Raw genomic sequence first — 26,422 nt, forward strand, 5'->3', positions numbered from 1 at the left:
AAAGACATGCCAGCAGTTTGGTCTGGTACCGGTGACGGTGGACGCCGTGAGGGTAGGCGATGGGCAAACGAAATTCCAGCTTGCATTTCCTGACCTCTTCAGCGGCACCGGCTGCGTCAGGCGACCCTACAAAATGGTGCTACGAGAGGATGCCGTTCCAGTCGTGCAGCCTGCCCGCAGAGTACCCATAGCGTTGAAAGGACGCCTGCGACAAGAACTGCAACGAATGGAAAAGGCCTCAATTATCGTCAAGGTGGATGAACCAACTGAATGGGTGAGCCCCCTGGTAGTTATGCACAAGAAGGATGGTACCCTTCGCATTTGCATGGACCCTAGAGCAGTGAACAGGAGCATTAAGCGGGAGCACTATCCTATCCCTTCAATAGAGGACATAGAGAGCGAGCTGGCAGGAGCACAATATTTCTCCCGGCTCGACGCTAATGCCGGCTTTCATCAGATTCCTTTAGATGAGGCCCCTTCACGAATATGCACTTTCGCGACACCATTTGGGCGGTACCGTTTTTTGCGTCTGCCTTTCGGAATTTCCACAGCCAGCGAGGTGTTCCAGAAGACTCTAACAGAGATGTTCGAAGGGCTGCCGGGATTGCGCGTCTACGTAGACGACGTTTTAATATGGTGTGACTCAAAGGAAGAACACGACGAACGCGTCATCGCAGTACTAAGGCGGGCGCAAGAGGAAGGGCTGACATTTAATCCAGCTAAATTCGTGTTCGGCACCACGCAGGTTGCATTCCTCGGCGACGTTATCGGAAGAGACGGAATTCGTCTGGACCCCGATCTAATCGAAAGCGTCCGTGCCATGCCAGCCCCAAAAGATAAACAGGGTGTGCGCAGATTACTCGTGGTTGTGAACTACTTTCGGAAATACCTGCCAGCTTTGAGTGATAAAACGGCGTTGCTGTGTAGCCTGGTGAAAGAAGCATCGGTGTTTGAGTCGACAACAGCCAATGAGCGCGAATGGGACCAGATCTGCGCAGCGCTTGCTAATCCTCCATTGCTGGCTCTTTTTGATGAAAAAAGAAACACTAATATAACTGCGGACGCCTCAGGAACAGGTATTGGCGCGGCCTTATTGCAAAGACACGGGGATGACTGGCGCCCAGTGACCTACGCCTCAAGAGCGCTGACGCCGAGTGAAGAGCGATACGCCCAGATAGAAAAGGAAACACTGGCAATTGTTTTCGCTTGTGAAAAATTTCATCAGTTCGTGTATGGACGAAGCATTACGATAGAAACTGATCACAGGCCATTACTTGCGATTTCCGAAAAGAACATTGCAGATATGCCACCCAGGATACAGCGGTTTTTCGTCCGTCTTATGACATATGATTTTTTTGGCAGTTTGTACCTGGTAGGGACCTGTTACTCGCAGACCTGCTGTCTCGGGCTGCACTACCAACTGGCGGAGGCGACCAAGTCGAGGACGTGGACGTCCACACAACGCAAGTAGTCACCAGCATCATAAGCAAAGCGACTATGTTGCGGCTGCAGAAGGAAACCCTCGAAGATCCGCTTCTCAGCCGCACCATGAAACAAATGGAAGATGGCATGGCAATAGACGGTGTACTGAAACCGTATGCGGAAGAGCTATCCGTGGTCAATGGAGTGGTGCTAAAGGGTTGCAAAGTTGTGGTGCGTAAATCAATGCGTGCGGAAATTCTTGAGCGAATTCACGAAGGCCACTTAGGTATGAACAAGTGCAAATCTAGAGCCCGTAGACTGGTTTTCTGGCCGGGAATGAGCAGTGACATTGAGCGACGAGCGCGAACGTGCAGCGTATGTCGAAAGTACGCATACAGTCAACCGAGTGAACCCCTCCTGCTACAGCCAACGCCCGATCGACCGTGGCATCGCGTAGGCATAGACCTATTTACATTCGCTGGGGAACACTACGTAGTTGTGTTTGATGCCCATTCTAACTTTCCTGACGTCGAGAAACTCGGAGGTACCACGGCGGCGGAAGTAATCGACAAGATATCTGCTATCTTCTCGCGATACGGCATTCCCAACCAAGTGTTCACCGACAACGGGCCTCAATTTGCATCGCGAGAGTTCGCGTCCTTCGTGCGCCGATATGACTTCGAGCATATCACCTCAAGTCCAGAGTTCCCACGATCAAATTGCTTAGCTGAAAAGGGGGTACAGATCGTGAAGCGTATTCTAAAGAAAACCCACGAGTCCCGGGGTGATGTATGGCTTGGTCTGTTGGCTTATCGATCTTCTCCCCTTGACAGCGGTCACTCACGCGGAGAACTACCGCAAGTTCGTCGCCTGCACGCCACTCTTCCAGAATACAACGTCGACGGAGGCATACCCGTATGGAAACAGCGACAGTCTTCCCGAGGCAGGCCACTACCACCCTTGGAAGCCGGAAATGTGGTCCGGATCAAACATGGAAGCTGGTCACGCCGAGCGAAAGTGGTACGAGAGACTGCACCACGATCATACGTGGTAAGAACGGAAGACCATGGGCTCCTGAGACGGAACCGACAACACTTGCTGCGAACGGACGAAAACTTCAACGACAAGGTCAGCCCCGAGGGTAACCGAACCCCGACGCGAGGCCCCCGACGAAGTTCAGTGATGGACACCGCGGCAACATCACGCCGGACAACCCACTGGGGTGTCACCAGGTGCAACCAGCTCAGCCAGAAGAAGATTATAGCGCCACCATTTCTCCAGACACTCCAGGAAGCCCACTGGCTGGCCTGCGCAGGTCAGCACGCCAGCGCAGCGAACCGAAGCGCCTTCACTACGGGCCATCCTTCCATCAAGTAAATGAGTGCAAAAGAAATCAGTGTTTTGAAAATGTGTGAAGAGAAGATGTAACAGACCGGACTATCTGCTATCAGCATTCGCCCTTGGCGATATCGTCTTCTCCTCCTCTCCACCGTTTCGTGCGCTTTACGTTCCTTCCTTTTCTTTCTTTCCCCCTTCCCCGCTGTGAGCGCGGCTACTTAAGCCCAGCAAATAAACGGCCAGGGGTCTTTCGTTATGGCGAGGCCCAGCCACGTGTTCATCGTCGTCTTGTCTCTGAGCTAAACGATACACTGTGCATACAAGAGACTCACCTGAAACCTAAATACACCAACTTTTAAGTCACTACGTTATCTTTCGGAAGGACCGGAATGATGCCATTGTGCCATCTGGTGGTGTTACCATTATAGTAAATAAAGGATTGCATGCACACACCTACCACTACAAACATCCCTTGATGCGGTGGCTGTTCGAGCAGTTTTTTTGAATAAGCTCGTCACCATCTGCTCTCTCTACATACCTCCAACACACCGTCTTGAAAAGCATGAATTCGAGTCCCTCATAGACGCACTTCCAGAACCTTATATTCTCCTTGGAGATTTCAATGCACATAGCAATCTATGGGGTGACTCTCGCTGCGATGCTCGAGGTCGCCTGATTGAACAGCTCCTTTTTTTCTTCCGGTGCGTGCCTGCTGAATCGGAAAGAGTCAACATATTACAACATCGCTAACAATACGTACTCGGCAATGGACCTCAGCATAATATCCCCATCACTCCTGCCTCTACTCAAATGGGAAGTCATTAATGATTCATATGTTAGTGACCATTTTCCTATCGTTATCAGCACATCGATAACAAATACATGTCCTGCACAAGTTCCCAAATGGCTAACCGACAAAGCCGATTGGGAAAAGTTTCAAAAAATGACTGTATTATCTTTGACTGACATGGCGGTGTTGAGCATAGAGGATGGACGCGTGAATGATGTCTTTTACGATGGTACATTGTACACAAAATGCTAACTCCGACAGTCCGATTTTCTTTCTGAAGTAAGTCATGCATGGAATGTTTATTCGGATGTGGTGTGAAAATATTTCACCTTGTCTGATGAGGTTTCGCCGCATGCTGAAGTGACAAGATAGACCAGTTTCGTACAGAGGCCCATACTGTTGGCTACGCTCTCTTCAGAGGGATTGCTAGACGCGCCAAGCTTGTGCCGACACTAGCGTTGCAGCGCCTTGCTTCGAGAAAAGTATCTCGACGATTTCTGCCGAAGCGTAATGCGCAGCTTTGAAAGCGTCATGAGCCCGGACGCTGCCTTGTATTTATTCCACAGTGAGCAAGTATTCACTGTTGAACAATGTTGGAATGAAGGTTGCAAGATTTCTTGCATAGGCATCTGATGTCCATGACGAGTTGGTCTTGTGTGTGAGGAGGCTTCAGTGACTGCAGCACTGCTTTGAGTCAGTGAGGGTGACCGAGGACTTAGCTGTCTTGTCCAAGATGTAATAAAGATAGCCCGCAGTGCAGCCAGTTTAGTGGCTATAGATCAGGTGCAGTGACTGAGAGTGGCAGAGATGGTGATATTGGCAGATGGAATCCACACGCAAATGGCGGATGATGTAGACGTAACAGAGTCGTCAGCGTAAGTACGACGATGAGCTCTGTAGCTGTTTTCTAAATGCTCCAGAGTGAAATATGTGATGGCTGCTCTGGGTGTGCGTCTCTTGCTCTTGAACTCAGGCACGAAGGTGACTTTGGTTCACGAACGAGTTTTCCACGATGGTTCAGTATGCATTGATGCGCTTTAATAGTGTAGCGGGAGAAGGTTGCACACTACAGATGGATTCATCTGTAGAAACAGAAAAAAACTTATCTCCATCATAGATTCTGTAACCTTCTCTGGGCAACAAGATGATTAAAAGAGACGCTGTAGTGGAGCGCTCCGAAACTTTCACCACTTTGGGTTCTTAATCTGCACCTAAATCGAAGTGGACAGACCTCGAGCATTTTTGCCTACATCGAAAAAGCGACATGAATTCGATTCCGTGAACTGTGGGTCAGTAATAGAGCACCATAACCACTAGAACACCGCGGCGGGTAGTAGAAAAAACGGTTTGGGTAAAATCACTATGATCTACTTTCGTCCAGCTGTAAAGGCTCAACTGATTGAGATAAATTGCTGAAAATCACTTTCACACCGAGTGATTTCATTCTATCGCGTTGCCTACTTCTCACTTTTCAGTGGCACCTTTAACTTGCAGACATGTTTCACGGCCACGAAAGGTGCGAACGGCAATGCAACAACCCAAGTTTGCATGTAGCAATTCTCGCAATTTTCGCGCAACATTAGTGGCATATAATATGTCATGTATTGCACAGAATGATCTTCGTGTCAATTAAAAACCATAATAACAGTACTCCGCCATGTCATGTGTTTGCTGCGTGAGACGTTGTTCACACACATCTGGTTTCATTTCTTATAAAAATAATGATTATTATGTATATTCTTCGTAACTTTTATGGTAACATGTCAACTCGTTTCTTCATTCTGTGCATTTATTGTTGTCGTTATGTCACTATAGCTAGAGTTTCAGAAGGCGCTCGGGGTGCCGTTCTTGCAATGTCAATTTAAAGGGACGAACAGGTGAAGAGAATCGATGTACATAGTTATAATTTGTTGGATATTTTTTCAGCTTTATGTTTCTTATTCATGCGTTTTTTACGACTCTGGTGATCAAAAAACCATGTGCTCACTACAGCTGCCCACACTGTATACGTTTCTCATTACGCTGCTTTAGGTTTATGGCCACCATCTCTTCATCTATTAGCTTAAATTACATGATGAGTATTTTAGTAGGCCTTACAAGAATTTTGATTGGCCTGAACGTTTGCCTGTGTTGCGCTTTTGTCACTTCACAACTTATCGGATTGCCTTTAGCCGTTAGGCCATAGTAAATATATTGCACACCACTATACAAGCGACATTCAGTGGATGAGCCGAATATTCTGTCCAGCGTCCAAGTGTGCGTGCGCGTGTTTATGCTTACATGTTAGCAGAACGTACGAAGCTTCAGTAAAAATGTTAGTCTCTGGCTTGAGTGTATCTGAGCAGACGTTCGAAGAGCCACACTGTAATATACTGGAACGTGGCCTATCAGACCTTCAAACTGTGTCTGCCTTTCACCGGTAAAGGGGCACTCAGGCGCTTTTTGAGCATGGTTAGAAAGCGCTGCCGATCTGTAGTAGAGGCTGCCGAAAACACGCGAGTCAAATATTATAGCGCAGCACGCGGCCTGGAATTCACTCTAAATTATTAAAGTCAGCAAAATATAGCTTTTCCTTCAGTCGATAAAGCACGGAACAAGCCCAAATGTCACTCGTAGCAAGCTCATGTATCAGCCATTGAATGATTTGAACATGGCGCGCTTGGTCGTTACAGAGATCGCCATGGGAGGCCGCTACTTGTCCACGCATGCGCGCGCGATCACACTGAGAACTCCGCGCATTCGAAGAAAAAAAAGAAAAAGTGCTCAAGCTCGGGAGGCACGCGTGACGTTTTTTGTTTGCCCCTCCCATCCCTTCCTGCTTAGCTTCTAGCAGTTTCGTCCTGACGAGAGCACAGAAAATGCAATTGCAGCGTGTGATAAATCTTTGTAACTCTACTGGTACTAGACATTTTCTTAAAATTTTTGCAGCGTTGATTTTTTGAGGCAATACGATTTTCCGGTGAATTATTTTCATGGTTACTTAAAAAGTGTTTTAGGGCCCCTTTCAAATGAACCTCTACCATTGAGTATTCTCGAAGTAATCAACTCCGGTGAAATATATTCCGGTGGGTACAAGTATGACTACAGCTGAAGCATTAGTCTCGTCGCCAAGCCAACTCAAAACGCTCACGGCCGAGATTCCTGCCGACAATCTCACAGTACCAAAGTCTTGACAAACACCGCGACACGTCTTTCCGCATTCAGAGGTTATTCACTGTAACGGTATACCCATTATTATATTGTGATAGTAGCACCACTCAGTTTCTAAATCACGCCAGCGCAAAGCCACGAAAAAGGGGGGGGGGAAATGGCAGGAAGGGGGGAGGTTCGAACCCTCGAATCCCTCTTGGCTACGCCACTGGATCCTGTCCACCTGAAGCAGTGACGAGAGGTCTGCGGAGGGCCGGATGTCCACTGCCACTAAGATGCGCTGGATGTTGACGCAAACGCGCCGTGTGGCCGGGAATCCGCAAAGGAAAGACGTGATGGCATCGCGGGGCGAGGAAGCTTGCTAGCTTCAACACTGGGTGAAAGAGGATGGTGCCACCACTCTTGCATGAGAGGCCAGGGACACCAAAGGTTGAGGGTGCTCAAGCTTCCTCGATCATCGTCTCCGAAATGGCGGGAGAGGATGGCGTGTTGCGTTTAGGAACCCGAGGCGGACGATGCTTTCGTTTCTGGTGTTTTCGCCCGAGAAAGGGGACTGCAGCTCTCCTTTCCTTGCGCGCTGCTGCGGGCGAACTTTGTTTTTCAGCAGCAGCTTCGGGTCCTTGCTGTTTGTTTCGGTGCGTCGGAGATGCGTCCTGCAGTCTCTTCTGCTTCGGAATAAGGACCGATATTAGCCTCTTCTTGATTTTTGGACGGAGCCGTAGCACAGGCAGGTCCATGTCTTTGGAAGCCTTTAAAAGGACTGCACGCACGGAGGCGAGAAGTTGGTGTGAAAAAAAAAACACAACAGAGAGCGAGAAAAAAAAACAATCCCTCACGATTAAAAGGCCAACTAAAAAACTCGCGACTCCTTTACCACTGGTAGGTTCTGAAAAGACAGGGTCAACGCTGCGAAAACCCTTAGGATAAGGCTCAGCGAACAGCTGCAGCTCGACAAGTGGGACAAGATTAGCGGCATTAGCATGTGCCTGTCCAAGTAACGGTGCAGTGAGGAGCTGCAGAACGTAAGACGCAAAAACACAAGCTCGGTATTGTTAAAGCGCAAAGCGCAGCGGCTCATCGGCACATCCTAAACTGACAACGAAACAAGCGCTAGTGGAACGTCTATATCGCCTTACTAATCAAGCCGCGGCAAGTGAGAAGGCAGCTGCCACGCAACGCTACTAACGCTTAACGCACGTTAAAAAACCCCAGGTGGTCAAAATTTCCGGAGCCCTCCTCTGCGGCATCTCTCATAATCATGTGGTTGTTTTGGGACGTTAAACGCCGCATATCAATCATTCAATCAATTATAATGCTAAAACCACGCCATACCATAACATTCACATTTCATTACCAATAGTCATATAACAAATAACAATGGCAACGAAAAAATAGCGATGTAAATCACTGGGTGCCTGCGTACGCACTCTTTTTAGGTTTCACAGTAGGGCAAAACTTTCAGCTTCGCCACTTCGGTAAAATGTGGTCGTCAAAAACTTCATAGCGAAGTGCATTGTGGGTCTACAAAGGCTCTCGCCTGAGAAAATACGCCACCCAGAAACGGCGTTCTTCCCAGCTAGGGAAGGACGAAAACATAGTTGTATCCTGCAAGAGATCTGTTCGCATTATTTGAAAACTGCCAAGCGCACTTCCTTATGGAGCTTCGGAAAACTTTTCGCAAACGTTGAATCGCGTGTGCAGGTTTGGTTGCCGGTACCTGCTAGCCCTGGGCGACGCCATCTTGTTTCTCTCCTCATCACGTGAGCACTCTAGCATACCTTAAGAATGTGCAAAATGTGCTCCTTCACAGTATTTGCAGTGGGCCGAAGCTTTGGCGTGCTACTAGCGGCAAGGGCGCTACATGGAGTCGGCTCCACCTGTCTTAAGATATCCGGTGAGTATCGCTTAAAAGAATAGCCAAAGTTATGATGTCACAGGTCTGGCTGCACTGGCGGCTACGTTTCGAGGTGCCGAGCGCAACCAGAAGCTGGCGTTGGCGTTGGCGGCTGGCGCGCTTGGAGTGGTTGGTGAGTGACCCGACTGTTGCAAGTAGTACTCGATCATCACTGGCATCCTCTATTTCAGTGGGATACCCGCTGGGTGGTGTACTTTCCGACTTGTGCGGAACAGCTACCGCACCCCTGGCATTGCTCGCAGGATTCTGTGCGCTAGCCACCGGTACGTTTTTCAGCACTCGCTTCTTCTCGTATTCACGCAGACTGGGTTTTTTCACCATGGGTTAGCAGTGTGGCCGATCGACGAGCATCCAAAGTCTGTTTCAGTTTGGCTGAAGCAGTGCACACAGGACGAAGAGCAGAAAGCAGGTTTTGTGCTTCTCTTTTGTTCTTCGTCCTCGCCCCGTGACGCCTCTCAACTTTCTACTGATGCGCATTGCTTGAATTGCGCTCTTTTTCCAAGTATCTCCTACTAATTTTTTAAAATGCGATGCCTTTCTTTGCGTACTGCAGGGGCTTTTAGCATCTATCTATCTATCTATCTATCTATCTATCTATCTATCTATCTATCTATCTATCTATCTATCTATCTATCTATCTATCTATCTATCTATCTATCTATCTATCTATCTATCTATCTATCTATCTATCTATCTATCTATCTATCTATCTATCTATCTATCTATCTATCTATCTATCTATCTATCTATCTATCTATCTATCTATCTATCTATCTATCTATCTATCTATCTATCTATCTATCTATCTATCTATCTATCTATCTGTGCCTGTCGTGTAAATGGCACCACTACAGGCGTCGACGCCGTAGACTTAAACGAGGCAGTGACTATGCAGACATCCTCTCTCGGGGGATGGCATGATAGCGTGGTGTGTGGTATGTGGCTTGCCTTTGTGTGTGCTGTACATTTCTTTTCGCTGGTATGCTGGGCATCGTGTGCTTTGACTTTCTGCGTTTTCTGTGCAATTCCTTACGTGTTATCTTGTGCATTTCCTTACTTTCCTGTTAATACCGTACATTTTTATTCTGTTGTGTATTTGTCTGGACTGATATACTGTTGTATTTTTGGTATGCATGCTGTATACATTTCTATTATCATTAGGCAGTGTCTTAGCTGGTAGGGCCCCCAGTGATCTTCATTTAAAGGGGGATGATGTGGTGGCGTGGTTTCGGTTCCGGTTTTGGAACTGCTTGGCTGGCCCCTAGGGGGCGTTGTACAGAAGTCTATTTGCGACCGTTTCGGACTGTCACGGTGGATGGACGTGTTTTTTGAGTGCTGCTGATCGACCGCGCAGATAAGTAGTTTTGCATGTTGTGAGCTTGTCTATAATTATAAGGCAGCAGTTAAAATCTTTGTAGCACTTATTTCATTGTACGGCTTGTTTGGCGGTCAGTCACCAGGTATTTATTTTTTTGTGCGTGTGTGTGTGTTTGATATTTTGTTTTTTTGTTTTTTGCCACTCCATGGGGGAGATGCACGTACATTGAACACACGAATTTTTGTAGTAGAGCTTAGACTTTCTCTGTTTTGTAGGGCAGGGCTCGAGCTTTGCAATTATCGAGTCAGACAAGTCATAGGGACAATTGGTGTCAGAAAGACATGGATAAAAGACTGTAAATTGTTCAGCATGCGGGGTGGGTTTGAAAGTAGACCCAAGTGTAAAAGCGGATGGAGAAGAGACTGGCGCGAAGTGTAGGCAATGTGAGGTCGAGAAAAAAATGGAGAACTTGATGGTTGCCCAGAGTGAACTGCTGATGAGAATCACCGAGCTCGAGACTGCGTTGGCGACATAGCAAGAGAAAACGAGGGCAATGGGAAAAAGACTGAAGCCCGCCAAGGAAGCACTAGCCAAGGTGAACAGAGGAGCGGCCTACGGAGAGAACAGTAGGGAACCGACAACCAGAACGGCGGAGAAGAAAGAGCAAGCAAGTTTGGAAAAAACAGGTTCAGCCGGTTCAACTGTCGCAAGGCTCAGCTTCAGCGAAGTAGTGGTGCGGCTGGGAGGGGACAAAGCAGCCGGCGTCACAGTTGCAAGTAACACCCGAGGGCAGTAAGCTCCAGCTGAAAAGTCACAGCATGTAATAATCACCGGGGACTTGAATTTAAATCGATGCACTGAAGCCATCAAAGAGAGGGTAAGAGGTGAGAAGAGGGTTGCAGTAGGGGCGTTCCCAGGACGCAAGCTGGAAGCAGTCATGAGGCAAGTGAGTGCAAAATTCAAACTACAGCTGATAGACGAAACCTCGTGATAATTTCAGGTAGTTTAAACGATGTCTTAAATGAAGATACTGCAGGACTAGCAACCACACTGGCGAAAGGTGTCCATGACATGCACGTCACTTCTCTTCAGGTACAGGTAGTGATATGCACGATACCGGAGATACCGGTGCGTGATAGCAACATGCAAAGAGCGGTTGTCAACGCAAACCGAGAGATATGACGGATGAGCCGAGAGAAATTCTTTGAGGTGGCGGAAATAAACAGAGAGGTGCATAGGTGGGGTGGTTCTCAACGAGACAGAGTACACTTCGATGGGCGGCTAGGTTGTGAGGTGGGTTGGCGACTTACAGGACGCGCAGTAACTTTTTTGGGGGGACACGCGGGCCCTTCGGGGTGCAGGATAGCTAGTAACGAGGAAAACAACCAGGGAGACTTTTTGAGAGGTGGTATGGACAGATACGATTCCAAAGTGGCATCAGTATCTAAGATAGGTAGAGTCCGGGGCAGAAATAGACGTAGCCACGAGCGCCGAGCCAATTGAGACATAGGGTATATTAACATGCAGGGTGGTAGGAACAGGCTGAAGTGAGAAGAGATAGAAGAACAGCTAAGGGAGGAGAGGCCGATGGTATACGATTTTGTAGAAACACATCACAGGGACATGGAACAATCTCCTAACAATCCAGACTACGCGTGGTAATATTGTAATAGAACAGAAGGCAGCAGAAAGGGGGGCGGTATTGGGGCATTCATTCATAAAAGTACAGACTGACAAAGGGTCAAGCAGGAGCACAAGGAACATTTATGGCTAAAAGGGAAAGTGGCAGGGCAAATGACACTCCTTAGTTTCGTGTACTTGTGGATGAGATCAAGGGCCAGAGAGGAAAACCAGTCAATGGTGGAGTGTATATCAAAGGACATTCAGGAGTTAGGAGGAGAGTTCGAGATGATTATACTAGGAGATATGAATGCGAAAATACAAGATATAGATGGGTATACCGACCCTACAGGCAAAATGATCAGGGATGTGTGTGAAAGGCTTGATTTAATCATTTCCAACAGTACCGAGAAGTGTGTAGGGCAGATAACATGGGAGGTAGGAAGGCTGCAGTCGACGATAGATTACACACTGATGTTACATAGGATGTATGATAAGCTCAGGGGACTGAGCATAGATGAAGGTGGCTCCAGAAGTCTGGGTAGTGATCACAAACGTATCAAGCTAAGTTTTGGAAGAGCAACGAAAGTGGAAAGGAGACTAGATGAGCAACAACAGGAAATTCTTATTCATAAAGGCAATTTGAAATAGCCACTAAGCAAATTGAAAAAGTAATCACTGATGATAATAAAACAGAGTGGACATACACGAATCTAATTAGACTGTTTGAGCTAGACCTTGCTAAGGCACGTACGTGACAAGTCACCCCGGAAAAGAAGACACAAACCCAAAAGTTGGTGGGATGAGGAAGTTAAGAGAGCCATAGCAAAACGTCAGGAAGCCTCTAGAGAACACAGACATGCTAAGCAGTGGGGTGAACCGACAGATGATGTTGAAAGACAATGGGAAACCTTTCTAAGCTGCAGAAGGGATGCATTCCTTCTGATCAATCAAAAGATTAGAAGAAAGGGAGCTCAGTGGCTGGCAGAAGTACATAAAAACATATAAAGGCAGCTGCGAAATTTTGGAACCATCTAAACTCCCTCAGAAATAAGACAAGCCTAGATTAGAGGTTTATGACTGCAGCTCAAGGTGCTAGGCTAGAAGGGGACGAAGCTGGTGAACTTATAAGAACAAGGGTGACAGAAAAAATTCAACAAAGAAATGCTTTATGCACCACAATAGACAAGGATGAATCAAGTGACGCAATGGCTCCATTTTCACAACGAGAGTGGGAAAGGGCTGAGAAAAGGGTCCCTAGTAGTACATCAACAGGCCCAGATGGCGTTCGATTTATGCTGATAAAGACATTAGGTCCGAAGTCTAAGCAGGCTTTGAGAGAGGCAGTGAGCAAAATAATAATCAATGGCGAAGTTTCCGATGGATGGAAACTTAGCAGAATGAGCATGATCTATAAAGGAAAGGGGGACGAAGCTGACATAAACAACTACCGTCCTATATCAGTGACATCGGTGGTCTACATGTTGGCGATGCAGAGTATAAAGGAAAGACTGCTGGCATGGATAGTGGATGAGGGGTTGCTGGGAGAACTGCAGTATGGGTTTCGGGAACACAGGAGGTTGGAAGACAATCAGTTCTCACTGATGCAGTGCATCGAAATAGCACAAAAGGAACACAGGCCCCTGTGGCTAGCATTTTTGGATATCAAGGGAGCGTACGATAGCGTTGTTCAAAAGAAATTATGGGGAATACTGGACACACTAGGCGTGGAAGATGTAGTAACTAATCCTATGAAGGATATCTGTAAAGGTAACAAGGTAGTTATAAAGTGGGGAAAACAGGTATCCCAGCCTGCAAAGGTAAAACGGGGGCTTAGGCAGGGGTGTCCCCTGTCACCCTTATTATTCATGATGTAACTACAAGGATGAGAGGCCAAATAAGAGGGAAGTGGACTGGTCTTCAACCTCTCTTTCGTCAAACAAAGAAAACTCATTGAACAGGCACTACCAGCATTGATGTACGCAGATGATATAGTGCTAATGAGCGACAACAAGGAAGATTTGCAGAGATTGGTGGACATCTGCGGTAATGAGGGAGATAGGTTAGATTTCAGATTCAGCAAGGAAAAATCAGCAGACATGATTTTTAATGACAATGAAGGTAGTGAGCTTAAAATACAGTAGGTCACGCTAGAGATAACAGATAAATACAAATATCTGGACGCATAGATAACCAATGGGGCCGAGTACCTAAGGGAACACGAAATATACGTGACGACTAAAGGTAATAGGAATGCAGTGGTAATGAAAAACAGGGCACTGTGAAATTACAGCAGGTATGATGTTGTGAGAGGAATATGGAAAGGGGTCATTATTCATAGCTTGACGTTCGGCAATGCGGTTTTGTGCATGAGATCAGAAGTTCAAGCAAGATTAGAAATTAATAAACGTGGAAAAGGTAGGCCTTCCTTAGGAAAATTAGACCCTGCACTGCAAAGTATACGAGTCCTCAACCTCATTATTTAAAGAAAAAAATAAATCTAGTTGTTGGTTCACTAAGTAGTACGGCTTGGTGGCGTTAGGCACCGCCCGATCTGAAGGGTACAGCCATATCAATCCATCCATCTTATACGCATGCTTGTGTACATAAATAGAGTTCCTGCTTGGCTACCAGCGGCTCCGTACTTCTGATCGGCCGGCGCTACAGCGGTGGTGAGCCGTTCTTGTATACGACGGTCACAACAATCGGAAAGCATTACGTGGGCCACGGTTATCGCCGCAGCTTGCCGAGTCCATTAGACGTGCCTGACACAGTAACGTGTATTATTGTTTGACTTATCGCTTCCTGTTTCCGGTTTTAGCGCGGCAACCTCATCCTTGATCAAGTTTTTTTTTTTTTGATATGGTTGCAGTCGGCCGACCAGCGCTGCTGCAAACGATACTCGTGCTCGCGTATTGTGACACACATGACTAATAACGATTCGTAGGTTCTTCTTCTGGCTGAATAGCAAGAAGAATTAAATAACATTTCACTATACATTATGTTCTTTAGCCCAAACTTACCATATCTGCAAATGAAAAAAGCCTGCCTTGGAGATTATCCGGCCGATTCGCACTGTAGCTCCCTTGAACTCAGCAGAACAAACACAAAGTGCAAAGATGCAAGTGTTTTGTAGATTCTCAATAAGAGCCGTAATGAGGCTGCTAATGGCCTACAGGCGCTGTACAAGCGGTATCGCAGCGCGTTTGCTTATAATCAGCACAGAAGTCTCGCTTTTCCAACTCATCTGTCAGATGCGGCGTTTGTGCCTAGCGGTGCCGCCCGACGCCTCGGAGATTGAATCGCGCGGCTCGCCTTCTTCTCGCTTGCGCCCCTTTTGAATTCGCGAACTGCCGTAGCGTGACCTACATTGCGAGGAGGAGCCTTCTACTCTTTTCGAATTCCGGCTTCGCAAATTGTGATGTAAAATTAGCAGTGTTTAGCCAAACGATACGTATAGCATCAGCGAACGGTCTTGGAGCGATATACCTGCCGCCACATTCCTAAGTATGCATCAGGATCGAAGAGACCCGACTGCACCAGTAAGCGACTTTTTGCTTTTATACGACACATGAATCCTGAAATTTTCTATTACGCGCTCAAGGAAACTGCGATTTTCAAACTTTCGCCCTCCGCGCGTGTACATCCAGAAAGGTACTTTAGTTGTCGCTTAGGACTGTTAGTTTTAGGAAACTGTGTAGACCGTCGCATTGCCGTTGCCAATAACAGCTCGTGGAACATGTATACTCATGACACTTGTGGCGCCTTCTTCCTGACACCACTTCGATCACAGTTGCCAAAGCATTACCTCCGAGATGAGTCAGTGGCGCGGGGTTCCTCCGGCTGTCCTATTCGCACGCAGAGCGCGTAATCGGAGAAAGAGGGACAAATACTCCCGTCAAGGACACGCGCGGAGGGCGAAAGTTTCGAAATCGCAGCCTCATTGTGCGCGTAATAGCACATTTCAGGACACGTAAGTCGTATAAAAGCAAAAAGTCACTTACTGTTGCTATCGGGTCTCTTCGCTTGTGATGCATACTTAGGACTGCGGGTACAGGCGTATCACCCCGAGACCGTTCGCTGATGCTATACGTAACGTTTTGCTAAACACTGCTAATTTTCTCTCAGGGATGGTTTGTAGGGAACGTTACGCGCGGAATAGACGCGAACGCTGATAAAATCACCTCGCGTGTTGTACCATGGCTGCTTCTTCCTTTCTTTTTTCGCTTTTTTTGCTACGAACCATCCGAAGGTCGTATCTATTTATTTTGTCAGCGTTTTTTCGATCTACAAACTGTCCGTGGTGCCCGATCCACCACAATCTTTGTTTCTTATATGCTTATTCATACATTCTTAAAAAGAAACTTTTTGGTTAGCAGGTACGCCCAGTGAGCCATTTTCATTATGCTCTTTTATATGAGAAATTAGTTTTTGATATATATGAAGATAAAATAATTGATTGATATGTGGGGTGTAACGTCCCAAAACCACTATATGATTATGAGAGACGCCGTAGTGGAGGGCTCCGGAAATTTAGACCACCTGGGGTTCTTTAACGTGCACCCAAATCTGAGCACACGGGCCTACAACATTTCCGCCTCCATCGGAAATGCAGCCGCCGCAGCCGGGATTTGAACCCGCGCCCTGCGGGTCAGCAGCCGAGTACCTTAGCCACTAGACCTCCGCGGCGGGGCTATGAAGATAAAATAGTTCTCCCAGTGTTCTTGTGTATCATTGGTGTTCGACAATTACTTTTACACTTCGACATAGGACGAATGTAGATATGAGGCGACCGTAATAAGGTGTTCTAGGTACAGCTGTGCTAAGCAGCCTGTAATGTAGAGGTTTTCGACGTTATGCATGGAATTCGGGTGAACGTAGTAACCTGAGTGTAGCTGAGATAGACTTCTGAGAGGCTTCCAACGTCTGGTTGAGATATTCTTCTAGGGGGTAAGAGAGTTCGCAGTCGACATGTAGATGTAGATCCTAAATTTTTGGCTCACACCGAACTGCGAGATCAGCCAAGAATCAGGTAGCCTAACAAAAACAGGAATGTATATATTTAAATGCTGGTGAAAATAAATTTAACAGAAATATTGATGTTTTGTAAATCATTCTTTAAAAATATTCAGATGAATTAGTTGCTACTGAATGAGCAATAAATGATTGATATCAAAGACAATTTTTCTACAGCTACGTTGACTTTGGTTAACTGAGAACTTTTTGGTATTGAGGTTATCAAAGTAAATCTCTTGGACTGTACAATGAAATCTTGCACGGCCTCGCATACTTTCCCGTTGTTCTGCCCTAGCCAAAGCAACGTAGAATGTTATCCCAACGTTGACTGAAAGCACCCAGATGTCCGTCAGCAACGTTGCCTAAAAGCGCTTAACGTCATCTTTTTTGATGACATGATAACGTTGCTTCTAACATTCAGGATGATATGGCAACGCCCAGGATCACATTTTTAAACATCAAGGCAATGTTTTCGCAAAATACCAGCAACATGGTGTCGAAATTGCTGTGTGACGTGTTGACTTTCATGCGACGTGCGCAGACAATATATAATACATTGTTGCATTATCAATAAAAGACATCTTGACTTCCATTGTAATACGGGTTGCAGTGCAAGCACGAAAGTGCTGGAAGAAAGGCAAATAGAAGGCGAAGAATGGAAGGCAAAGAGGACAACATGGGTTGTCCTCTTTGCCTTGAGTTGTGTTCTTTGCCTTTCATTCCTCGCCATCTGTTCGCCTTTCTTCCAGCACTTTCAAGCTTGCGCTACAAGCCTTATTACAATAGAATTTAACCAACTAGCCCAAATAGTCACTCTTGTGCATCTTGACTTGTTATGGAAACCACCCTGAAGCTTTTGGCCAGAAAAAGCTCTGGAATGATGGCGAAATTCAAGAATTATTGTACATGCAGAAAAACTGTTTTCTAACAGCTCTTTACCAACGCATTCGTACATGCATAAACAAGTAGTGTTAGAACAGCCACGTTATAAAGATGTCAAAACACACTTGCGTGTGCCCGTAAGACCCAGAACAGACTTTGCAAGTCCCAAAGCTTCCAACACATGCGATATACATTCGGCATTTTCGTTAAAGCATTAAAAATGTAGTTTTACTCTGTGTAAGCAATGACTACAATAGGTGAACATGTGTTGAGGGTGTAGTATTTTTATGGGCAGAATTGCAGCAACCATGAGGACGTGCAGTTCCACAGCTTAGGCAGGAGAGAACATTCCGAAGTGCCTGAATGCTATACAAAAGAAAAAAGAAGACATTCATTTACGAAGATTACTTACTTTTTATTTATTTGTCGTTGTCACAAAGCAAGACATGAATGGGAGTGTTACAAAACACATTTTACGCATTCGATAATAAATATGAGCAAGACACGTTGCTAGCTTCTTTCCTACTATGTCAACTCCTGGGTCGTAAAAAACAGGTACAGGTGCAAAATGAAAACACATCTTGTTTATACAATCGTAGAAAACTTTTGACGAAAAATGCTTTCATCTATAGTACTTACGATATCCATGGGAAGGTGCATAGACAAGGAAGGTTAGGCTAGCGAAACTTTGCGTCAAATACGTGGGAGGACATCAATACCATAGAAAGCCATTGCCTTGTCGATACTTTTCTAACAGTGAGGCATGAGTTCTTTACGATGACGGTTGCCACTGCTGTTGGCTGTCTATGTCAGCATTTCATTAACGCAGACAATATAGCAGCGTTGAAAAACTGGCACATCCTACTTGAGTAGCCTTGTTTTGACAGAGCTTAAAAGGTTCAAAACAAGAACCTGTTTTTACCAAAACAGAAAAACCTGCGGATATTTGTGTAGCGAAGCGTGTTGAACATCAAAAGAAGCTTCTTATCAGTTTTAAAGCCACTGAGCTTTATGATTACTGGCTAGCATGCATTCAGTAAAATGTGGCTAATTAAATGAGGCCCCTTGAGTACATAAAAATACGTGTTTGAAATTCAAGGTAGCGGACACCCGGACAAAAAAAAAAGCGAAACAGGTTCAGTGAAGCAACTGCTCAGTGAAATTCGCATAGGATAGTGACCTCCCCTCCACAACCTAACGATAAATATATCACGAAGCGAATGCACAAGACATGCAACTATTTTCTGTTCAGTGCAATACAAGGCTATTTTCCTTTCGTTCATTGGACCATAAATGATCAAACTGCCTTAAAACAATTATTCCTGTTCATTCAGTTCATATTTTAATAATTTTTATCTAGAGGTGAGCTGAAGTTATCTGTCGATTGTTATGAACGGCTCTGCATAGCTGTCCAGTATTCTTCATTTATGCATTTCTTGTGTTGTGTGTATCACTAATTTTAGCATTTAAACTTTTTCGAATCTGCAGTGAACGCAGCTTCCAACTTGATACTTTGTAGCAAGTGGTTATGCGCATCTTTGGAAAAGTGGAAAAGTACTCTCACTGGTTTGTAGAAGTCGTTAGGGAGGAAGTTGATTTTTCAAAGGTATTCAGCACGTATTGACCTGGTAGCCTCTTTCTCATAATTATATAACACTGTATATGTCAACTAAGGATATATATATACAATCATATTTGTGGGCCCAGGAACAGCAGCAGGCACAGAAAATGCAATCTTTTAGAGTAGAATGACAAATGGACACCAACCTGCATCACCATTTGAGAAACAACTAACGGCCATACTACCACAACAGTTCACATGCCTAGTGGAGTTCACATATGCAAGCTGAGCAGCATATTGAAGTTGCCAGTCTTTACTCGAGACTTTAGCAATGTGGTTCAACTTGAGTGAACAAACTCGTTAGGACAGGGTACGTCCAAGGCGGTACACTATCGACGGTGTCGGCAAACAGCACTTGCAGGGTGGTGGCTGTGACAACCATGGAACAAGCCATGATGCGAGGCAATTGGTTGACAATGAGGGCCTGCGTTTTGAAGGAGTGATTAGACCCATACTAGTAGCTGATCAAGCAAACAAAATAATTCAGTGAAAACACTTCTCTAAAAAACGCAGAGAACCGGCTGACAAGATATGTCTGCTGCAAGAGGCATTGAAATGAAAAAGTTATGAAGGGTAACAACATGACCATTAACACAGATGTTTACGCTGCTATGGGAGAACGTAGCAAGTCACCTAAGATAAAGGATGGGATTAGAGTCTCTGTCATTAATCGGATCATGTGGGGGTGCTCACATGCGCAAGAAATAGCAGAGATTCTTATAAAGAACGCCATCCAATTGATGCGGCAGTGCGCAAGCGGACATGATGGTGTTCCTATCACAAAGAATGTCTGAAGATCAAGGAGTAGCGTTGCATTGTCAGATTTCTGGCAGCATCCGGTGTCAAATCAGCCACGATTCCGCACCTACGATTTCCATTTCCATGAAAATACATCAGATAGAGAAACGCCTCTACCCCGTACGACAAACTCGGGAACGCTGTGGAACACTGAGCCTTGTCACAACCACAGGACGTATAGGAAGAGGGAGTCCTCAGTTCGTTTATCACTGGGATCGTCATCATCAGGCACATAGTGTATACTTAGACGGAACTTCTCACTCAGACTCCCCGTCCCTGCTTCTCTCGTCGCTGACTTCTTAGTCGCTGTCTTCAAACAGTGCGTAATCCTCAGTGCGATCAAGCGCATGCATGGATATGCCGCACTTCTTAAAAGAGCTCATAGTCCGAGTTCGTTCAATGTCGTCCGACGCTGCAGCAGCAGACCCTCCAGCGACGCACATTTTTTTCATCCACTCCTAAGTCTCGCCTGGATTGAACGTTGCATGACGGCTACGCAGCTAGTACAACTTTCCTTTTATAAGCGGCACCATAACGACACCGCCTGTTTGGCGCCACCGTGAGCTAAGCGACACACAGACCACCTAAAGCGTGACTCGAAATGACAAACAGTTCGCCTCAAAGCTCGCCAGAAAGATTTAAAGGGAGGCCTTATGTGTGTACTTAAGCCAGGTGTTGGCTAAGCTACTAACTGCTACAATAAGGTCTAGGTGGCGCTAGTTGTGCACCACTTTCTCAATGAAAATGGCGCGTTTTCCAATATCCTCGAGTCTAAACTAACCTTGAAGTTTGATACAAAGAATTTTGAAAAAAAAAAGACCATTGGGCTAGATTTGAAATAATATGGTGTAAATACTTTTTATTGTGTTTTTAAACGATTTATCCTATGAAAGTTGTGCCAAGACTGACAGAAAGCTATGCAACAATCTAGCAGTGAAAAAACACAACAGTGAGGAAGCTTGAAGAGTGCAGACATAAAATTTGTGAAGCTCTATTTTGAGCTGAATCATTGACTCCTTACTTATTATTGAAGGCAAAGAATCAACATTTAAAGCTAATTTACGGTCATATTTCAGTTCTTCAGCTCAAACATATTACGTGTACTTAGTTATTCTATGGTGGCAATGCTCGTCGAGTTAATATAAATGATGCACACAAATTGCTAGTAGCCGAAAATTTCCATATAATATGGTGCTTACTAAACAGATGGCGCTTACAGAGTAGTATTCCTTTCTGTCACTCCTCATCAGCTGCATTTGTGGCAAAGATTAAATTATGCTTCTCATTTTCTTCTTCCGGCACGTGCATATGTGTCTAAAACAAAAAAAATTAGTCCATAACATCAATATAAAATTATCAACATGTTCTTTGGTACACCACAGTAGGAAGCAGAATTATAACTAACGAGCAGATGCAAAAATGTGCCAAAAGACGGGTTACTTCATGATTAAAAATATGGACTCACACTTAACACAGCAAAATATAACAAAAACTACATACACATTTCACCAAATTTGCGGCTGACAACTTCAGTATGCCCTGGCAACAAATTTCTTTCATTTTCATTTCATTTATTGATACTGTCAGCCGTTTGCGGGCTATTACAGGAGTGGAGTTGACTCATATAAAACAGAAATGTTCATAAGAGAAACATAAGAAAAAGAGCCTTCTCTACTGGAACAAATCATTTCAGAGCACATACAACAAATATATCATAATGGCTAAGCATATGGTTTACAGAGAAGTTAGTGAAAAATAAGAAAAGAGAGCATCACTGCCGAAATACACATCACATTTCGCGCATAATAAAACACATAATAAATATCATAGCCTAGTTACAAAGCACGAAATTCACACATATTCACAATCTTAGCGCATGGTATCAGAGTGCACTATATGTTTTATTGCTTCTAAAAGTCAGTAAGTGATTTCATTTTCACAACCGAATCTGGTAGCGAATTCCACTGCTGAATCGCCCTGGGGAAGAAGCAGTACCTGAAACAGTCATTATGAACTTTGGGGGGTGGTATGTACATACTGTGTATGTGTCTTGACGATTCTTGTGTTTTGATTTCAAAGTACTTGTCATAGCTTATTTTAACGTGATTATGAACTGTCATGAAAAGGAATTTCAGCCTTTCATATTCGGTGCGTTTTTGTAGAGGTAGTAGCTCTGCAAGTTTGCATAATTCGGTAGGTGAATGGAAACGACGGTATTTATTAAATATAAACCTAGAACTAAGTCGCTGTATTTTGTCAAGTTTCAAACAGTTAGTTTGGGTATAAGGATCCCACACTATTTTACCACATTCGATTATGGGTCTCAGCAAAGTTTTATAAGCTAAAGTTTTAACTTCGGGAGAGGCACTGTGGAGGTCACGTCTCAGCCCCATAACACCTTGTTAGCTTTAGAACAAAGTTCCTCAACATGAAGATTGCAACGCAAGTCGGGTGTAAATATGAGACCCAGATATTTATATTGCTTAGCCTGAGCAAGTTCGTAACCGGTAATACTGTACGGATAACTAAGAATGTTTTTTTCCCTAGAAATGGACATAAAAACAGTTTTGGTTGGGTTAAGCTGCATTTGCCACTGATCACATCAGTTTTTAATTCTCTCTAAGTTAAGATTAAGTTCGGCCTGGTCGCTCGGTGACTGTACATTTTTGTATAATATGCAATCGTCAGCAAACATTCTTATTTGGGTTTTTTGGCAGATCGTTTATAAACACCAAGCACAAGAGGGGCCCCAAGACACTACCCTGGGGCACCCCAGATACCACAGTCGATAAACCAGATTGGTGGTGCCCTGGTTGAACATATTGTACTCGGCGTGCAAGATAGGAACTGAACGACCGGGTGAGGGTAGAATTTTCAAAGGTACTATCAATTTTAAGTAAGAGCTTATTGTGCGACACCTTATCAAAAGCCTTTGCGAAGTCTAAAAATATTATGTCAGTTTGACCACGGGTATTAACTGTGCTAGATAAGTCGTGTACAAGCTCAATAAGCTGAGTAACGGTGGATAACTTTTTCGTAAAACCATGCTGACAGGAAAAAATTAAATTATGTTCATCGAGATAGGTTAGCAATTGCTTTGATACAATGTGCTCTAATATTTTTGAACAGGTGCTTGTAAGCGATATAGGTCGGTAGTTGCTAGCGTGAGATGCGGAACCCCCTTTGTGTATGGGCACAATTTTTGCACGTTTCCAAGCACTTAGAAAAAATCCACTATTAACGGATGATTGAAACATTAACGTTAAAAATTTCGATGACCATTCGGCATATCTATAAAGAAATTCATTGGGAATATTGGCAGGACCAGGGCTTTTTTTGGTGTTTATATGAAGCAGGAGGTTCAGAACGTCCTCTTCAGTGATGCCTATATCCTGGATAGGAATCCTATCTAAGGAATCGCTGATGTTAAGTACGGTACAATCATCGATTGTAAAAACTGACGAAAAGAAGGAATTGAACGCCTCTGCCTGATCCTTGCTACTTCTATGATCAGGCATACTACTCGGCCACGTCAAAGGATTCACGTACCTTCAAAATTTGTCTGAGAATTCTTTCAGATATTGTTTCAACGTTGAGTTATAAAACTTATTTTTAGAAGTCTTCACACTTTGCCGGAGGCTTTTACTTAAAACTTGGATGTTGTTCTTTTTTTTCAATGCCTGGATTGACAAAGCCCGCCTTTAGCTTGGGTTTAAGCTTTCTTTTAGCGTGTATTATATCGCGCGTAATCCAAGGATTGCGTTTTCTCACATTTTTATGACCTTTGGGAATTATTTGTTGGATGCAAAACATTATCGTAGAATGAAAAAAACCGTCACAGTTCTTCTGTTGAACGAGATGTTCGGAACATTTCCAGAAATGAATAATATGACTGCTCCAGATGTTCTAGTATGGCTAAGTCGTTTGCGGCACTAAAATTTAGTATCATAAGTTTTTCATCAATGTGCATGACATTGACATACAGATCTAAAGACAATAAAACAATTTTATGATCAGAAATACCGTCCTCAATTTCACACATACCAAAAAACGGGAGCAGTGATCGAGATAAGAACACCAAATCAAGCACTGAAGAAGCGGTTGGACCCGCACGCCTACAAGATGAGACGACCTGAGTCAGATCGTAGCAGAAAGCGAGCTCTAGCAGCTGATCACCTTTAATGACTTCGCTTGCCTCTGAAGTGAGCGTCGACCAATTAATTGCAGGGAGATTAAAGTCTCCTATAAGGATAATGTTATTATCATGCTCCAGGTGGGAATCCATAAAGCTTTTTTAAGTTATCAAGTGCATTCACCGGAGAGTTCGGAGGTCTATACATAGCACCAATGTATACAGAGCGATTACTGAGCGTGGTTTTAATCCAAAGAGCTTCGACATCAATAGCATGCGGAAGAACACTAATATATTATCGTTAATTAAAATGTCTACACCTCCTTTTGTTTCACGGTCTCTTCGCACGATTTTGTATCTGGGAGGAGTAACCTCGGCATCCAGTACATCTTTCTTCAACCATGTTTCGGTCATTACTAAAAAGTCGGGATCGTGTTCTAGTACCACAGCCTTGATTTTATTCATAATACTTCTGACATTAGTATTTATTAACTTTAACCGGTCAAATCTACTCTGACTCCGTCAGTTGCCATCACGACGCCTTTTAGGTGTTTCGGGAGGTGTCTTACATATGTAACTCATATTAGTATCCCTGTTACAACCGTACACCACATCATTTATTTTCGATTTGTGAAAAATAAGCTTAACCTTGGCCCCCGTTTTTCTCTACTCAGCATTAGGCTCTCACAGCGTTCTGCGTATCTTAACAACTCGTTGAGAAAAATCTTCGTTTATGCTGACCTCCTTACCACGCAGTTTAAAGCAGTTTCTTAGAATACTAATCTTATCTCTGAAATCTGAAACTCTCAAGATAACGGGCCTATCTATGCCCCCCTGTTTAGCTCCTAAGCGATGAATTCGTTCAACTGAGTTAACTTAAAGGTTTAGCAACTTATCAAAAACGTCGACGTTAACATTCTCACGTAAAACATCTTCAGTTTCATTCATTTCTTCTTTTGTCCCTCTGATAATAACATTATTCTGCCGAGAGTGGTTTTCGAGATCGTCAAGACGTTTGAGGAGGGCATTCCTGTCGGTGCACGGCTTAGTAACGAACTCATCAACTTTTTGACTAAGAGCTGGTATTGAGGTTTCGGCTGCACTGGCAAACTTCTCAAGGCTAGCAAGCTTAAGTGGGGCTTCGCCCAGAATTTCTAGCCTTTCCTCTATTTTCGAAAGCCTGCCCTCTACTCGAGCCTCAAAAGATGCTTGTTTTTTCTATTTGGTTACTTTCTCCAGGACCGCCTTTTGTGTCTTAATTATTTCGTTAAGCTTTTCTTTAGCGATAGGCCCGGGATTTTCTTCAACATCACTTAAAACTACCCTAGCAAGCCGGCAACGGCAAAACATTCAGATAAACAACAAAGAAGAGTATGTGCGCATGGCAACACCACTAAGCACAGGTAATAACTACGAAAACAGTATTTTCGATCACTAACCTGCCCAAGGAATGGGAAAGTCGGTGACATTGTCACGGCGGTGCCGCCGTGTCCACTGATGCTTGCAGAAGCGAGCATCCCTGTTAAAGCATGAAAGCCAGTGGGTCCGGAATGTGCTGGTGACGTCACGGTGCGTGCAGAAGATGCGCTGTAGCCATACTCCACGTGCGGCAGCCCCCACAAAAGATTGTCATCCAAGATTGCGCCTAGGACGTCGTTTGGCAGAAGCGAAGGCGATGCAGGCTGGCAGTGTCCATTTGCCGTGAAAGTTTCAGCAGCGCTGATCCAAAAGCACCCAGCTAGAGCCTGCACAAGGAACGGGAAAGTCGGTGACACTGTCACGACGGTGCCGCCGTGTCCACTGATGCTTGCAGAAGCGAGCGTCCCTGTTAAGCATGAAAGCCAGCGGGTCAGGAATGTGCTGGTGACGTCACGGTGCGTGCAGAAGATGCGCTGTAGCCATACTCCACGTGCGGCAGCCCCCACAAAAGATTGTCATCCAAGATTGCGCCTAGGACGTCGTTTGACAGAAGCGAAGGCGATGCAGACTGGCAGCGTCCATGTGCCGGGAGAGTTTGAGCAGCGCTGATCCAAAAGCACCCAGATAGAGCCTGCACAAGGAACGGGAAAGTCGGTGACATTGTCACGGTGGTGCCGCCGTGTCCACTGATGCTTGTAGAAGCGAGCGTCCCTGTTAAGCATGAAAGCCAGTGGGTCCGGAATGTGCTGGTGATGTCATGGTGCGTGAAGAAGATGCGCTGTAGCCATACTCCACGTGCGCCAGCCCCCACAAAAGATTGTCATCCAAGATTGCGCCTAGGGACGTCGTTTGGCAGAAGCGAAGGCGATGCAGGCTGGCAGTGTCCATTTGCCGTGAAAGTTTCAGCAGCGCTGATCCAAAAGCACCCAGCTAGAGCCTGCACAAGGAACGGGAAAGTCGGTGACACTGTCACGACGGTGCCGCCGTGTCCACTGATGCTT

General features: G+C 45.0%; 1 protein-coding gene across 1 annotated transcript in view; it reads left to right on the forward strand.

Annotated features, from left to right (window-relative positions):
- The window catches only part of LOC142777129 (synaptic vesicular amine transporter-like), a 110,052-nt gene that overhangs the window by 47,298 nt on the left and 36,332 nt on the right, over positions 1 to 26,422 (forward strand). The window contains exons 3-6 of the mRNA XM_075881463.1: positions 8,402 to 8,460; positions 8,511 to 8,594; positions 8,638 to 8,727; positions 8,786 to 8,878. Of these exons, the coding sequence (XP_075737578.1) occupies positions 8,402 to 8,460; positions 8,511 to 8,594; positions 8,638 to 8,727; positions 8,786 to 8,878 (326 nt within the window). The remainder of the gene's footprint in view (positions 1 to 8,401; positions 8,461 to 8,510; positions 8,595 to 8,637; positions 8,728 to 8,785; positions 8,879 to 26,422) is intronic.

The sequence above is a fragment of the Rhipicephalus microplus genome, chromosome X, assembly GCF_043290135.1.
Source record: "Rhipicephalus microplus isolate Deutch F79 chromosome X, USDA_Rmic, whole genome shotgun sequence".
Classification (NCBI taxonomy): Eukaryota; Metazoa; Arthropoda; class Arachnida; order Ixodida; family Ixodidae; genus Rhipicephalus; species Rhipicephalus microplus.